The sequence below is a fragment of the Rattus norvegicus genome, chromosome 18, assembly GCF_036323735.1.
Source record: "Rattus norvegicus strain BN/NHsdMcwi chromosome 18, GRCr8, whole genome shotgun sequence".
NCBI lineage: Eukaryota > Metazoa > Chordata > Mammalia > Rodentia > Muridae > Rattus > Rattus norvegicus.
Genome location: NC_086036.1, coordinates 15,116,325 through 15,131,563, shown reverse-complemented (window position 1 = coordinate 15,131,563; position 15,239 = coordinate 15,116,325). Strand labels below are relative to the sequence as shown.

General features: G+C 41.5%; 1 protein-coding gene and 1 long non-coding RNA gene across 40 annotated transcripts in view; one reads left to right on the top strand and one right to left on the bottom strand.

The window, feature by feature from the left end:
- The window catches only part of Dtna (dystrobrevin, alpha), a 356,193-nt gene that overhangs the window by 87,430 nt on the left and 253,524 nt on the right, over window positions 1-15,239 (bottom strand). For all 35 annotated transcript variants that reach the window (XM_063277418.1, XM_063277429.1, XM_063277438.1 and 32 more), the window contains one exon: window positions 2,550-2,763. In XM_063277418.1, the coding sequence (XP_063133488.1) occupies window positions 2,550-2,763 (214 nt within the window). The remainder of the gene's footprint in view (window positions 1-2,549; window positions 2,764-15,239) is intronic.
- Window positions 1-15,239, top strand: part of LOC120098123 (uncharacterized) — a 45,425-nt gene that overhangs the window by 1,172 nt on the left and 29,014 nt on the right. For all 5 annotated transcript variants that reach the window (XR_010059647.1, XR_010059646.1, XR_010059645.1 and 2 more), the window contains exon 2: window positions 14,603-14,665. This is a non-coding gene — a long non-coding RNA (uncharacterized LOC120098123). The remainder of the gene's footprint in view (window positions 1-14,602; window positions 14,666-15,239) is intronic.

Here is a 15,239-nt window from a genome sequence, read left to right as displayed (position 1 = left end):
ACATTTATTTTATTCTTTAACATTACATTTGTAGTGAGCAGAACTTTCTGGCATTTCACATTGAAATTTCAAAAACTGTCAGAGGAAATACCTAGCACCAGTAAGACTTCCTACTTAGCTATTCTATGCCAGGTGAGAGAAAGGGGGGATCCTTCCAGAGTAGAGTTTCAGTTTTGTGTTTATAAATCTCCTTCAGTGAGGATTAGTCAAATATCCAGGGGCTTCTAATCTATAGGAAGAGCTGGGGGTAGTATTTTCTCTATTTTTCAGTGATTCATTTCTACTTCTTACCATAGTGTGTGTGTGTGTGTGTGTGTGTGTGTGTGTGTATGTATATGTATAGTATATGTACATGTATACATAAATGTGTGTTTGTGTGTGTTTGCGTGTATGTGTACATATATATATATATTACATAGAACTCAACTGGCCTGGAAATGATTCTGCAGCACTATCAGCAGCTATTTAGGGAACACTTATGATTTTGCTCTTTAAAAGAACAAACAGGGAGCTTCTAACCCTGTCAGTTGAATGCCATGTATTTCCTAAGACAATCCCTTCATTATTACTAATCTGTCCTGTTTCTATATTTAAAGAATTGGGTACAAACTATGCTTTAACTCTGCCTCTATGCACTTCCAGAAATAATTGAGAACTTAGGAGGAAATGCTATTTTCACTCTGCATTTATGTGTGTGCACCATGTGCAGGCCTGGTTCCCATGGAGCGTGTTGGATCCCTTAGAACTAGACTTAGAGATGGTGGTGAGCCACCAGGTCCTTGCTAGGAACTGAACCTGGAAAACAGCAAGTTCTCTTAACCACTAAGATATGTCTCCCACCCCATGTTTGTTTTAATATTTTCTATCAATTACATTGGGTTGTGATTTAGAACCTAAGTCCCTCCCCTAAGTCATATACTAAAGGCTGGTTGCCAACTTATGGCTCTTTTAGGAGATGATGGAATCTTTAAAACTACAATGAGTGGAAGGAATTTACGTTACTGAGTGTAAGCTGTCAAAAGGGAGGACAGGACTCTGGTGCCCTCTCCCTGCTCCATGAGGGCATCCTGGGTGAAAGATCCTTTGATACACTGCTTTCCCACAGGCTGCAAGGTACAAGGTGCTACAAGTTACTTACGTAAGGTATCTGGCTTAGTAACTGGATGCTGGCTAGCATGCTCTTACAGCAAATGGGTCCCACTCAGCCCTTAGTGACAAGTCTGGACACTGTTGTGTTCTTGTTAAGGGGCCCGGGTGGGGACTCTGTTACAGAAATTCCTCGACTCAGTTCTGTTCTATCACCTGCCATGTGAAACCACAGTCCCCCTCACTGTCTCGTCCCAATTTCTACAGTGGTCTGACCGGAGCACATAGTCTGGTCCTAAAATGTGCACAAGGCAAGAAACCTGTCTATTTGGGCAGCTACATCTAAAAGCATTTGTTTTTAACTTGCAAATTTCTCACAGTCTTCTCACCACAGAGACAATAATATATACTGGTCAAACTGAGCAGGGACAATTCCATGACAAAGTGGACAGCAAAGTGACAGCTGGTGACTTCGGTGGGTAGGGCAACGCCATGAGTGTGGCTGCAGCAGCTCCCTTGCTGTGGTACATGTTTTTTTTTGAACTCAGACGAGGGGAATAAGCAAAGTCTTCAGAATTAAAATATGATCGTGTAAAGGTCAGCGTTGCAATTCCCCCTTTAATATTCAAAACACCATAAAACCTGGATTGGAGATGTCATATCCACACCAGGGGCTGAGGTAACAGCCTTTGACATCGCAGGCTGCTCATGTAATGCCTGGAATTTTCACCGGTTATGTGGCTGTCATGTACACTACAGAAAAAGCCTTAGCAGAACACCCAAGTCCCCGTTCCTCTGCTGACATGCCATAAAGAAGTGGATAAGCGACAACCTCTTTGTGCCTCAGGCCCTTCATCTGTGAAATGAGATTTGTGTGAACACTCTTTAAGATGTCAGCCAGCTCCAAGGTTCTCTGATTCTGAGTGGGGAATTATGGGATAATGAGGCTGCATTTCAGCTGTGGTACCTGACAGGGGCATACTGTTTCGCTGCGGCACACGACTGACCAGTCCATGTGAGGCCAGTCATTAATTTTCTAGGCTAGCCAAGAAACTCTTCGATTGCTTTTCTGTCAGCTAGGGTGCTCTTATGACACCCCAGAAACCACAATCGGGTTAAACTGCAAAGAGTCCGCTAAAACCCATTCTCCTTCTCCGTGCTTTATCAAATTACTCTGTGTGTGAGCAACGAGGACGCATCATGGAGCGTCTATCCATCCAAACTGTAACGCATGGGATGATATGGTAAATCAAGCTTTTCTCATAAGACACAACTGTCCGCCCCCGCCTGGGTATTAGTGGACTCCTAGTTGCCTCAGAAGCCTTTAAAGTTTCTTTTATGAACATAACATCCGATAAAGAAAAAAAATAAGTCCAAGAAATTGTTCAAGAAAATTAAGAAAAGTATAAAAGAAAACAGAACCCAGTCACAGAGAGAGTAATGGACAGTCACAGGGGGCTCACGGGTCAAAGGCTGCGAGCAGGAAGTTCAGCAGGAGGCTGATGGACTGCTCCACGTGGATTTGATGAGTGCTTGGCATCCTCTTGTTGAGCTGGTAGAACATAGTGGAGAGCACGGCCTCCAGGCGGGCCACGTTGAGCTCTATGTTTGGGTCCAGGTTGTTCAAAGCGTTTTCCCGCAGCGCTTCGATGACGTTCCAAATGTCCACCAGGTGCACTACGATAGAAGCAGAGGGAACACATGAGCCCAGAGCACAGGGAAGGGCAGTGCTCCTGTTCACTACCCGGGGTCATCTATGCTCTGCACGTGTGCCCAGTTGCCGTGGGGATGGACATGAGCAGAGAAGTCTGTCTCCGGGACTCCGAGACCAGACTTAGCTAATGACTTATCGAATACCAACTTCATGGGTTGCCTTTCCATTCATGTGGCAAAATCCCTCACAGAAGCCACTTCAGGAAGAAATAGTTTCGGGATGCAGCCCTTGTGGGGAAGTCACGTGACCGGTTACATTGCATCCCCAATTAGGAAGCATGGAGAGAGCAGTGTTTCTGTCCTGTTCAATTTCTCCACTTTACTCAGTCTAGGGCCCATGTACACAGCAGGGTGGCCTTCCCATCTCACGGAACTGGACTAGGAACTCTTCACAGACATGTTTACCAGTGTATCTCCTAGGTGAGGCTATACCTTGTCAAGTTGGCAGCTAACATTAATCATGGCTTTCTGTGTTACAACCACCCGTGAAATACCGCCGTTATTCCTATGTTACACAGGAAGGAAAACCTAGGAACTGGGTAGTTCACTGACAATGTAAGCATAGTCACGAGCAAAATTGGTAGTCAACTTTAAGTCAATTGGGCTTAGAAAAGTTTCCCACTGAAAGCAGTGACTGCTTGAAATGAAAGGAAGATAGAACCTAAGTTCTAAATGCTTCAAGGAGGTCAGAATCCATTTTGAGTTTTTAAAGTGAATTCATTTGGACACATATATATGTATACACACACACACACACACACACACACACACACACACACACATATATATATATATATATATATATATATATATATATATATATATATATATATATATATATGGAGGTTGATAAGAGGCAGGGAGGAAGGAAAGCCCAGAAGGACAAGGTCATACCACTGAGGAACCAGGTCACAGATTTCTGAACAACCTGGCCAAAAATTATAATCAAGGCTACTTTCTCCTGAAATACTCAGGAAGTCCCTTTCTGTTTGCCCTGAAGCATTACCATGATGCCCCAGTGGGCATCTTGTGCATTCTTGTGCACCCTGTAACTCATTTCTATGCAACCAGGAACTCTGATTTTCTAGCTTCCTATTACGACTTTATTGAATTATAAATAAGTAGAATTCTATTTGTTTATCTTCTACTTAGCAAACTATGTTAAGAGTCACCTCTATTGGTCATACATTGATAACTCACTCCTTTTTACTGCTGAGTAATATCCTATGTGGAAATATTAGTTTGTTGGTGGGCATTTGAGTTGATCCAGATTGTGGCTGAAACAAAGTTATGAGGAATGGTGTGCAGGATTGTTATGTGCTTCTAATTTCTTGTTAAATATTTATAAGTAAAAAGGCTGGACTGGCCAGAGGTCAATGTTAAGTTTTATGAGTAATGTAGTAGGTGGAAGCTCATAGCCAGTGTCCTTTCCACATTATTTTATACCTATTCTTGTTAAAAGAGTTATTTGCTTTTATTTCATACTTAAGTGTGTTTTTGTCTATGTATATGTGTCTACCTAATGCATGTAATTCTCATGATGGCCAGAAGCAAGCGTTGTATTCCCAAACACCTGAGGTCTAGATAGTTGTGAGCTGCCATGTGGGATTTGGAAATCCAACCCTGATCTTCTAAAAGATCTGCAAGAGCTCCTAACCTCTGAGTCATCTCTCCAGCCCTGCTTTTATCTGTCTTAATTAACATTACAAGGCACTCCCGGAAAAGTGTCACTTATCAATGAAAGCTATGTTCGGGGCTCATTTTTATTCTTGACTGTATTATGGTCCCTGTCATTATGTGTGTACTCTGTGAGTCTGTTCCTCAGAGTGTAACTGCAAGCTGTTATGAGAATGGGAATTAGATTGGGCCGACTTCCTTTTCAAACTGCAATATGACATGTCAATTGTCTGCCGTGTAAATTTCTTTCATAATTCTCTATTAATTTGAAATCTAAGCATGGCTTGCAAAGGCCTTTGTCTGTTTAAATTTGTCCTCTGCTTATTTCTCGTCCATATCTCATCACACTTCAGCATCAGGACCATGTCTTCAAGGATGTCTTTCTGGCTTCTCCATCTCCAAGTTTTGTGCCTCCTTCGAACTTGGCTGTCTGTTTCTGTAGTGGATGGACCACAGGAAGTCTGTGTGTGCTGTGATGACGGTTCACCCCTCTATCACCCATCACAGCTCCATCATATCATAGGATTATAATCACATGTGGTGACTAAGTAAGAAAATGCCAGTGTAACTCAACAAGAGTCAGGGGTTTAGAAGGGCATATGTGAACCCAAGAGACAATATGGCACAGCTGTGAAGATTCACTGTGATGGTGTCAACCCACACTACTTCAGTATGGTCATACTCATAGTGTTTTAATAGCTTCATTTGATTATAACATAGATTAAGACAGTCAATCCCTGAACAACACTTGTCCAAGAAAACAATAACATAGTTATGGGCAAATAAAAGATCTAGATGTCATATTGAAGTCACTTAAAAGAAATGTGTTTAGTATGTGTGTTTCCTTATACCCAAGGCGTAGTGCATTGACAAGCCAAACATTGGGTCTAGCCCAATGCTAGATAATTTCCATGTTATTTTATGCCTTATTCTTGTTAAAAGAGTTGTTTGCTTTTATTTCATACCATTTACATAAAACCAGGTTTAAAATTATTAATAAGGCACTGTAAAGCTCAAAGTTGCACAGCAAAAACAATGCGATTCCTGCTTCATGGAACCAATAATCTGGTGAGGACACAAGTGTCACTCGGTCACACGGGTAGCCTATGGTCAGACCCAGAGTGCCAGGCACAGAATGAGATCGTGACAGAGCTGTGGAGCCAGGAGGACAAGGTTGAAATGGAGATGCATCATAGCTATGAGCAGGATTTTCGTGCCAAGACACGGACTGTGAGTAGAGCTACACGATTAGGTCAAGTTTAAAAATATCATTTCCAATCCCAGGGAAGAAAGAAATGGGGACAGAGAGGCAAGAAGCTAGAATAGCTAAAGGTTATTGGTGGAGACCAAGTAAATAACAGTGCATGATGGTGTGTGGAAATACCTGTCACTGGCCTGGCACTCACTGTGTAGACCAGGTTGGACCCAAACTCAAATGCCAACCCATCTGAAGGACTGCCAGGATTGAAGGCTCATGCCACTCTGACAGGCTTACTCCAGTTCATTTTAGTGTGTTTGTGTGTCTCTGGCAGCGTGATTACACATGTCTTCTTAGTTTTTGCCATATCACAATGCTTCTGCAGTTTTCTGGTTTATTTCTGGTTTATGGGTGTTTTGGTTACATGTATGTCTGTGTATCATATGTGTGCCTGGCACCCACAGAGGCCATAAGAGGGCATTGGATCCTCTGGGACTGGAAATATAGTCAGTTGTGAGCATTCATGTGTGTGCCGGGCATTGAACCTGGATCCTCTGGAGGAACAGCCTGGGCTGTGAAACGCTGAACCATCTCTTCAGCCTCATGTTAATTATTGAAAAAAAGTCCTATCATTCTCTTTCCCATTTAAGTAGGCACACTGAAAATTTTTAAGTTGGGATTCAGTGGGAAGTCAGCAGGAAGTCTCTTTCAGCCCCAGCAGTTGTAGTGTACCCATGGGTACTACTCTTCTGGCATGATCTCAATTCCAGGAAATGATTTAGGAGGTGCAATCTTGGCAATGGACCACTAGATGGCACTGTGCACATTTTATGAATTGTCTGGTAGCCATTAAGGGCTCTGGAGAGCACCTGCTACTTGGCGAAAGGGAGAGGAAGTTGGGTTTCCTCATCTATGCAACTGCATGCATTTTATATGGCTGTACTTGTTACGGCCGCGTTCGGAGTAACAAACCTCCCGACATTAACCATATTCGGAATGAACAGAAACATTCTCAAGGCACTCCTCCTTCAAATATTCCTAAGGGTGTGAGTATTGATTTTACTGCTGAGTGACTAATAGCCAAGAGTTTGTCTTAAAAAAAATAAGCGAACATAAACACAGCTTCACTACTTTTCTATGCATCCAAGTGACTACAGGTAGAAACTTCAGGAGGGGAAGGAAGGAAATAGTAGAATTTGTTGCTATGGAGATGTTTATAATCTGTTTGCTGATATCACACATCTTTTAAATAGGAGATTTAAGTCCACAGTTGGGCTTACAAAACCTTGAGTATCTGTGGTAAACTACTAATGACATACTAAAAAGGAGGAGGGAGGGAAGGAAGGGAGGAAGGGAGGAAGGAAGGAAGAGCTACCAGTGTTAAAATAGCCATACATTCTCTGATCTAAAGCCACTCTGGGGTGGGCTAGGGATGCTGTATTTCTGTGAGGCCCTGGATTTGCTGCTTCAGGTGAGGTATTGAACTGTTATAGCAGCATCAGTAAAGAACTGTTTAAATAACCTTATAATTTATAACATGTGTAAGCCCATTACTCCCAGATAGAGATACTTAATGTCATAAACATCAGGGGGAGAAGGTATAGTAATGAGAAGACTATAAAAATCAGCCTCAGGGTTTAGTGCATGTCATGGTGTGGCTCCAGACCAGCCTTTCATGGGTTATGCAGAAGCTAGGACCTTATCGCCATCACCACGTTTCTTATCCTTTTTCTAAAGCACTTGCGTATCGCTGTAGAACTTCCAGTCTAGGATGTAACAGAGCAGGGAAATGTTTGCTGAAGATCTCCAGACAACTCTCATGACCACAGAACTACGGACGCTTTAAGATTCTCAAAGGGCTTGTAGCTGGAGACGTAAGAAGCCAACGGTTATAGACTACCACAGTTTCCACCATTTTGACATAGCGGATCTCAGCTCTGGCTGCACACTGGGCTCACCTAGCTTCCTGGTGATGCTCCTGCTATAAATCATACCTAAATCCCCACTCTATACTCAGAGAACCAGACCCTATCTCATAACATCTCCAGGTAAATACACTCACATGGGAGCATGCGAAGCACTTCCTGATGTCTGTCTTCTTCAGTCCTTTGGCATGAAGACAGACTGGTATGTCTTAACAGGCTAACTATGTTGTAAGAATCCGATTGTTTCAAAGTCAGGCAATTCAGGAATGATTTATTTAATTACAGGTATATTATTTTAGAGAGATTTTTATCCATAAGCAGGACATTCATTGCATCATGATTTTTTTTTAAGTTAGGAAAACAGAAAATTGCAGTTAGACTGAGATTGTATATAACTTGTCAAAGCGTAAGCATGTATATGCACATGAGTACCCACCTATAAGCATGCCCTTTCAAGGCTTAGCCCTGCCCTTCATGCTTAAAGGGGTGGTGTCTGGCCTCTGAGGTTGTATTGACCACCCATGTATGGTGATAGACACAGACAGAGTTCTGTTGATAAGTCACCCAATCAACTTCCATAACATCAGGGATGCATTGTACATTGTTTCCCCCTCAAAATCCAACTTTCCCCTCTCCAGATGTTAATTTCCCAATCTTCTGTACAACCCACAATCCATGTGGATTTTCCAAGGTGACCATGATCTTCAGAGTGGAAGAATCATGGTGAGGTAATCGTCTTGATCACTTTGCCTGCTGGATTTGGACTACTAAGATGGGTCCTTTGGCGCTGTGCATTCTGTTTGGTTTGTGTTTGTTTTGAGACAGATTGCATGTATCCCAGGCTGACATCGAACTTTCCACATAAGTAGCCGAGAGATTGAATCTCTTCTGATCCTTCTGTCTCTAAAATTCTGGGATCACAGGAGTGTGTCACCCGGGCTTGTATCTATGGGACAGAGGGTCAAGCCCAGGGCTTTATGCATGTGAATCAAACACTTTAAAAACTGAGTCACACTCCGGTCCTCACACTGCATATTCTTAACCTATGTTTGTCAGTTTGTAAAAAAGCTAATTACAACCATTCTTGAAACTGAAATGTTCCCCACAGATTTATGTGATGTGATTTTGAAGGCCTTTAGGAGGTGGGGCTTGTCTGGCTGAAGTGGGTCAGGAATGATTCACTTCTGTGGCCAGAGCCACCTGTCCCTGACTTCATTATCACAGCAGGCTGCAACCTCCTGAAATTGGGAGCTGAAACCATCCTTGCCTGCCTTAGTTTGTTTCTGTCAGGTATATGTCCTTCCCATTTCTCACTGTCACAGCAGTGAGAAAAGTAACCACAACAGGAAGTTCTCACATCCTTTTGCACACACGTGTGTATGCACACTGCATTGACTTTTCCTCATGGCAATTCTCAAATGCAAATTCTCATTCAATATTCAAAGGGACAAAGAGGCATGACATACAAATGACTTTAAGAAGTTTTATAGGCCTCAAAGAGATGGGGTGTGAGGTGGCCATAAGAGCTCATCCCTAGTCATGTGAATATGTCAGAAACCAATGAAGGCTGCTCCTGGCAGACCTCAGCTCAGGCCACAATCTGACCTCTTTCTTAGCCTTCCAGCTCAGAGATTCAAAACTTCCTTCTTTCAGGCCTTGCTTACTTTAGGCGGTATGCTTATTTTTGAGAGAAAACACAGACATACTAGAATTTACTCTCATTCTCCTTCCTGTTCAAATTCCCTCAACTTTTCTTCTCCAGTTACAAAGATATTCACCTCATATTGTAAGCATTCTTCTATGACTTCATTTTGGTTTTGTTTTTAACAGGTGAAAATGTGTTATTAAATATGACACTCATCACAGTGATCCCTGGTTAAGTTCGACTTCAGGTCTAGGTTGATTAGATGGAGCAGTAGGCAAAGACACTTGCTGCTATGACCTATTACCCAAGATCCATTCTGAAGCCACATGGTGGGAGGAAAGAAAGAAAGAACTCTGTGAAGTTGTCCTTTGACTTCCATAAGGATGGGGATCATGTGCAGCACCCCCTAATACATAAACAAACACGCACACACAAGCAAATTTATAAGACATTTCTCTTGAGATTTAAAGGTTCAATCATTCATAAGAAGACAGGATATTTTAATGCATCCTCACTAACCGTATATCTATTACACATTGGAGCATATGGAGAAAGACTACCATATGTTCATATTTACAGACTTGGAAAAAGAAATGAGAGTCCATAATAGTTTGAAAAGAAATAAAATCCAATGGGTCCTTTGTAGGGATCTGGACAGCACTGTGATTGATGTTAACTGTGATCAGCATGAAATCTTAACCTCAGTGGTGGTGACACCCACGGGAGATAACAGTCAGGCTCAAGTGGAGGTTAACACACCCCTGAGCTATGGTAAGTCCATCGCCATAGTGAAAAAACTTAAACTACCACAGTAGCTCTAACTACAGGGGTGCCATCACTGGCTGGATACTTGGGACTACTTGGAGGAGAAGGAAAACCTCACATTGCTTCTTAAAAGCATATTGGGAAGTCACAGCTGGAATGAGGGGGTTATGCCCCATGACGAGGGATAGCCAGTGGTAAAGAGCTGAAGTCACAGCTGGAGATGAGGTGGTAATGAGCACAGAGCATGGAAGGACGATGGTGCCCCAGATCCTGTCCTGTTGTGACCCAACTAGAAGTTTATTGATCTGGAAATTAAAGTAAAGCAAGGTCTGTAACTAACAAATATCTCACATTCCTCATGATCACAAACAAATGGCTCCATTTAAAAATTTATGCATATTCCTTGGCACTTTTCATCAAGAAGTTGCGTTCTATACATTTTTAAAGCTGTTTTCCTTTTCTGCCTGTCATGCCAACTCTCGCATATCCACACCTGCAGGGACTGAATTGGTGGTGCGAACCAGGGCTGTTCTTCACAGAGTTGGTAGATTTCAAACCATGCTGTCTCCCTCACAGGCTTTGGTGTGTCCAGGGGATCTCTAGACTCAAGCGTCACTCCAGGTGATTGTGATACACAACGTAGGTCGAGAACTCTGGGATAGAGCATGACTTAAAAGACAGAGTTGGAGATGACCAAACAGGAAATTGATGCTCATTTGAGCCAGAGGAATTTATGTTTAAAAGTGTCCTTAAAATCTTAAAAACACTGCAATCAAGAAAGCCATGTGCAAGGTAGTCAGGTATTGAGACTTTTCTCAAATAATTTATTTCTCTACCTGACGAAAGCCCCTTCCCAAACTAATGTTCAAACACCTAGTGGGAAGAAAGAACTTGTTCAATGGATTTGATTCTTTTGATGAATGGTCTTGAGGCAAGTCCTTAAAAGATGCGAAGACAAACAACCCCTGAAAAGTTTACTAGTTTTGTTTTGTTTTACGATTTCCAATTTCCACACCTTCTGTGTTTCTAAAGCACAATTTTTATCACTAAGGCAGGTTTTTTTTTTCCCTAAGAGTCCTCAGAGAGAAACATCAATTCTCACAGAGATAACGTCTCAGCTTCATTTTAATTTCCTGGTTAAGGTGTTGTAATAAAGCTTCATGAAAAAGGTCTACAACACGTTTTCATGTAAAATCAAATTGAGCATCCTGCCAGTCCCCAAAGGCCCTGCCAGGACATACTCTGCCAGTGCTTCTTAAATTATGTTTAGAGACTGACATCATTATTCAAAATGAGATAATAATTATTGGCTCGGTAACCACCACACTATAAATTAAATTTAACTAAATTCAATCCAATCAAGCACTTATTATGCCTGTTATTTCCAAAGTGTTGTACCAGGAGTTGTAAAGATAATAAGAGGATGTACATGGAAAAAGAACAATATCTAACTTCTCCTTGGCCTGTTTAACTCGTGCAGAACATGTTTAATGACTTTAGAAGCAAGAGGCCCTAACACATTATCCACCCTGTGGCCAGAATCTTTGGGTAGGGCTTTTAGCCATCATTGCTGAATTCTGTATAGATTTCTTCTATGTGGCATTACCACTCTGCCTGCTATGCCCCCAGTTTGGGCTTTTACTGCCCTTTTGGAAGCAAGCCTCCCATATACATCTAATTTCTTTCCCTTTCTATTCATCCCAAGAAAGTGTGTGAGGCTCAGTAATGGCCAGACCATTTTCTGCTGTCCATTGAATAGTACCCAAAAGGGTGACAATGAGAACCAGTGTTGACACTCTGGCTTACTGATTGTTCGTCTCCTTACTATTCTTCGGCTTCTTCCATGTCTCCTATCTTCTAGGTGCATCAGACTTCTAACAATGCCAGACTATCTCTCGATGTTTTTATATATGTCTGTACTGAGTCTGTTCCTTCCATAAGTTGTAGTTTTTGATCTGTGATCCTTGAAGGTAGTACACATGCCATACCTCACAGTGTGAGGAATTCTACCTTCAGACAATTATGTCTTCTCTCTTCTATAGTTCCCAGTAACCTTCACACATCTATCAGACCATTTATAACATTTAATTCATTAATGCACATTTTTTTCCTTTGTCTCTTCAATCGGTCCATGATTGGAGTTTGGATTTATATGAATCAAATGTTCTGTGCACAGTCACATGTATTTTGGAAAAAGGGATATCTATGGATTTCATCAGATTATCCAAAAGATAGCTGAGAAATAATTTTGTGGATCAGAGAACCAAATAATAAGTACCTCGATGACACTATGTCTTGCTTGTGTTCATAATCTTTATAATACCCTGCTCAAACAAGATGTTCAGTGATGCTTGGTGAATTGAGCAGATCAGAGCACCTCTGTATAGAAAATCAGATACCAAGAAGGATTCATGGAAACTTTTAATTTAGCTTGGTATTCTATAGTTCCTTATTATTTTTGTTGAATGTAGTTTTCTAGTTTCCTTCCTATTCCCTATAGTCTATGGCTCAAGATGGCCAGAGGCTTAAATGCTAGAGGGTACATTCAGAAAGAAAGAGCAGTCTCAGCTCTGGCACCGTGTTATCTCTTTGCAGCCTTTGGTCTTTCTGATTTGGTATGAAGTGCTTATCTAGCTAATATGGACACTAGACACAATGCAGGGGACACTGGGAATCACAAGTGAATGGCATCTGGAAACTGAAGTCTTAGTTTTCCTGCAGTAAAATTATATCCATTAAATATATCATTGTCTATATGGTAAGAGCAAATAAAAGAAGTAGCATTTCTGAATTTCATTCAGAAAGTAGCTATGGTCTAACTTCCTGGTGTGTACGTATTGTAATGGAGCTGGCACTGCACTGAAGAGGCCTCTAGATGGTTAATCAGAAGCACAGAGATTCATAGGTAACTTGGTGAGGTCATAGATATGGCCACATAATATATAGACTGTGAAATATGTCTTTCATTAGAAAAAAAATCTTTAAAAGATATGAGATAAAGGATGTAGCTTAGTCTTAGAGTACCTGTCTCCTACATGTAAGGACTGGGTTTGATCCCTAGCATTGAAAAAGTCATGGAATAATTAACACCAATTAGAATGACTGTAATTAATTAAAGTATTATAGAGGTAAAACTGCTAAAAAGAGTATATTTTAAGTGTTTTCACCAGAAATACACCTTAAGTCAGTGGGATGGTTAATTTGACTGGATTAAAAATTACCTAGGGTATTAATAGGATACAAGTTTGGGTGTATATTTGAGTTTTCCAGCAAGGATCAACTCACCCAGAAGATGCACCCAGAGTGTCAGGAGACTGAATCAAAATATAGAACAAGAATGCCTTAGGTGAGGACCAGAATTGCCCTTTCTGTTCCTCCTGTTTTGCTGAGATGTGGGCAAGCAGTCTTAGGCGTCTACCACCATGGAACTACTTGCCATCATATGCTCTCCATCTTGACGACTATGTGCCCTCAAACCATGAGCCAAAGCAAATGCTTCTCTTAAGTTGTGTTTTGTCAAGATAATAGGTGACAGCATTAAAAAGATAATTACTAGAGAAGATGAAGAAGTATATATGTTAATTACCCTTTGATAACCCACAAGGCACATATGTAGAGTATAATGTGCTCCTCAGGTACACATTACTTGTCAATTCACAATAGAATTAAAAATAAAAAATGGTAATGGGAAATAATGAAGGGCAGAGAAAGTCAGACAGGTGCCAGAGGGTGTTTCAGAGTTAGCTGTCGATGGCCCTCTTCCTCGGTGACACTGACATTTGAGGGGTCTGGAGCAATGGCTCCTGCAGAGGACCTGAGTGCCATTCTTAGCCCTCACACCAGGAGGTTCACAACCTCCTGTAATTCCACCTCTGGAATGTTCTGATGCCTTTGGCCTCCTCAGGCACTGCATTCAGGTGCACATGTCTGCACACAGGCGCACACACACACACACACACACACATAATTAAAAAATCCAAGCTGCCAGTTGATTCAGGACTGATAGGGTTAATATTCAGTTTATCAGTGAAGTTTTAGGGAGTAGTTTGAGGTTCACAGAACCCGGATCTGTGCTAGGTAAAACAGATCATTAGCTTGAGCCTATCTTCTTCCTAAATGCTTATACTCTGGAAGATGCCCATGGAGGCTAAAGCCCTAGGCTTATCCCACATTGCAGTTTTCATTGACACTGTCAGTCATAAAAGCAGGTGATAATTCTAAGAACTGGTACTATGAATGTCAGGCATGTTAAGTGCTCCTGAAGATGCAACAGTGGTGTCTGGGGGAAGGGAGACCTTAAAAGAGGAAGGAAACAAACAGCTTCCTTTGAACATTCCATGTTTTCAGCTTGCCCGCTGTGGTAACCATTTTGAAACCTGTAAAGTAAATTGTGTAGAACATGCCAAGTAGAGATTTTGGCAAAGGCCTGGAAATATAATTAAAAAAGAGCATATAAAAGTTTAGAAATAAATTCAGGCAGAAGAGAATGCTGGGTAAGTTTTCCAATATGTCATCTATAACAGGTTTCTTATGGTTGCCTGCAAGTTTCTTAAGGTAAACCTTTAAATCTGAATCACCCTCATGTCTTTCAAGGTACCAACCAAGATATCCTGTACACAGCATCGCTTAGTAGACATGTGATAAAACCACCTGCAGGTGAGTGTGGATTCAGTGCACAGAGGGCACAAGCAGTGAGAAGTCACAGATCTTTCTGTTCTTAGCTGTTTGCAATAGATTACTTATTCCTATCCTAAATAACATTCTTTGCTAGACACTGTAATGGGAGGTGTTATTTTTTTCTGTTTTATTATTGCTCTATGAACAGAACACTAGGTTTAGTCATGGTAGTCTGATGAACCTGTTTCCGGAATGAGTTTCATGATAGCTTAAGGTTTTCTTCCCTGTACAGCCAATACTACTTAAACATGTACGTGATTTCTGGACACTTTAGCTTACATACTAGAGTGGAACATATTTGGTGCTATCACCGGGGACAAATGTCTTACACAACATTTCTAATAATGGGAGCTGGTGAGATGGCCCAGCAGGTCAAAGACACTTTCCATTAGGACTGACAAGCTGAGTTCAGGCTCTAGGATCCACCAGGAGAAATGAGAAGCTGACTCCCATTAGTAATTCTCTGACCTCCACATCTAGGCTTTGGCATTCATGTGTGTGTACATATATGTATGCATGCATGTGCATGTGTCAGTGCATGCACTCACAAACA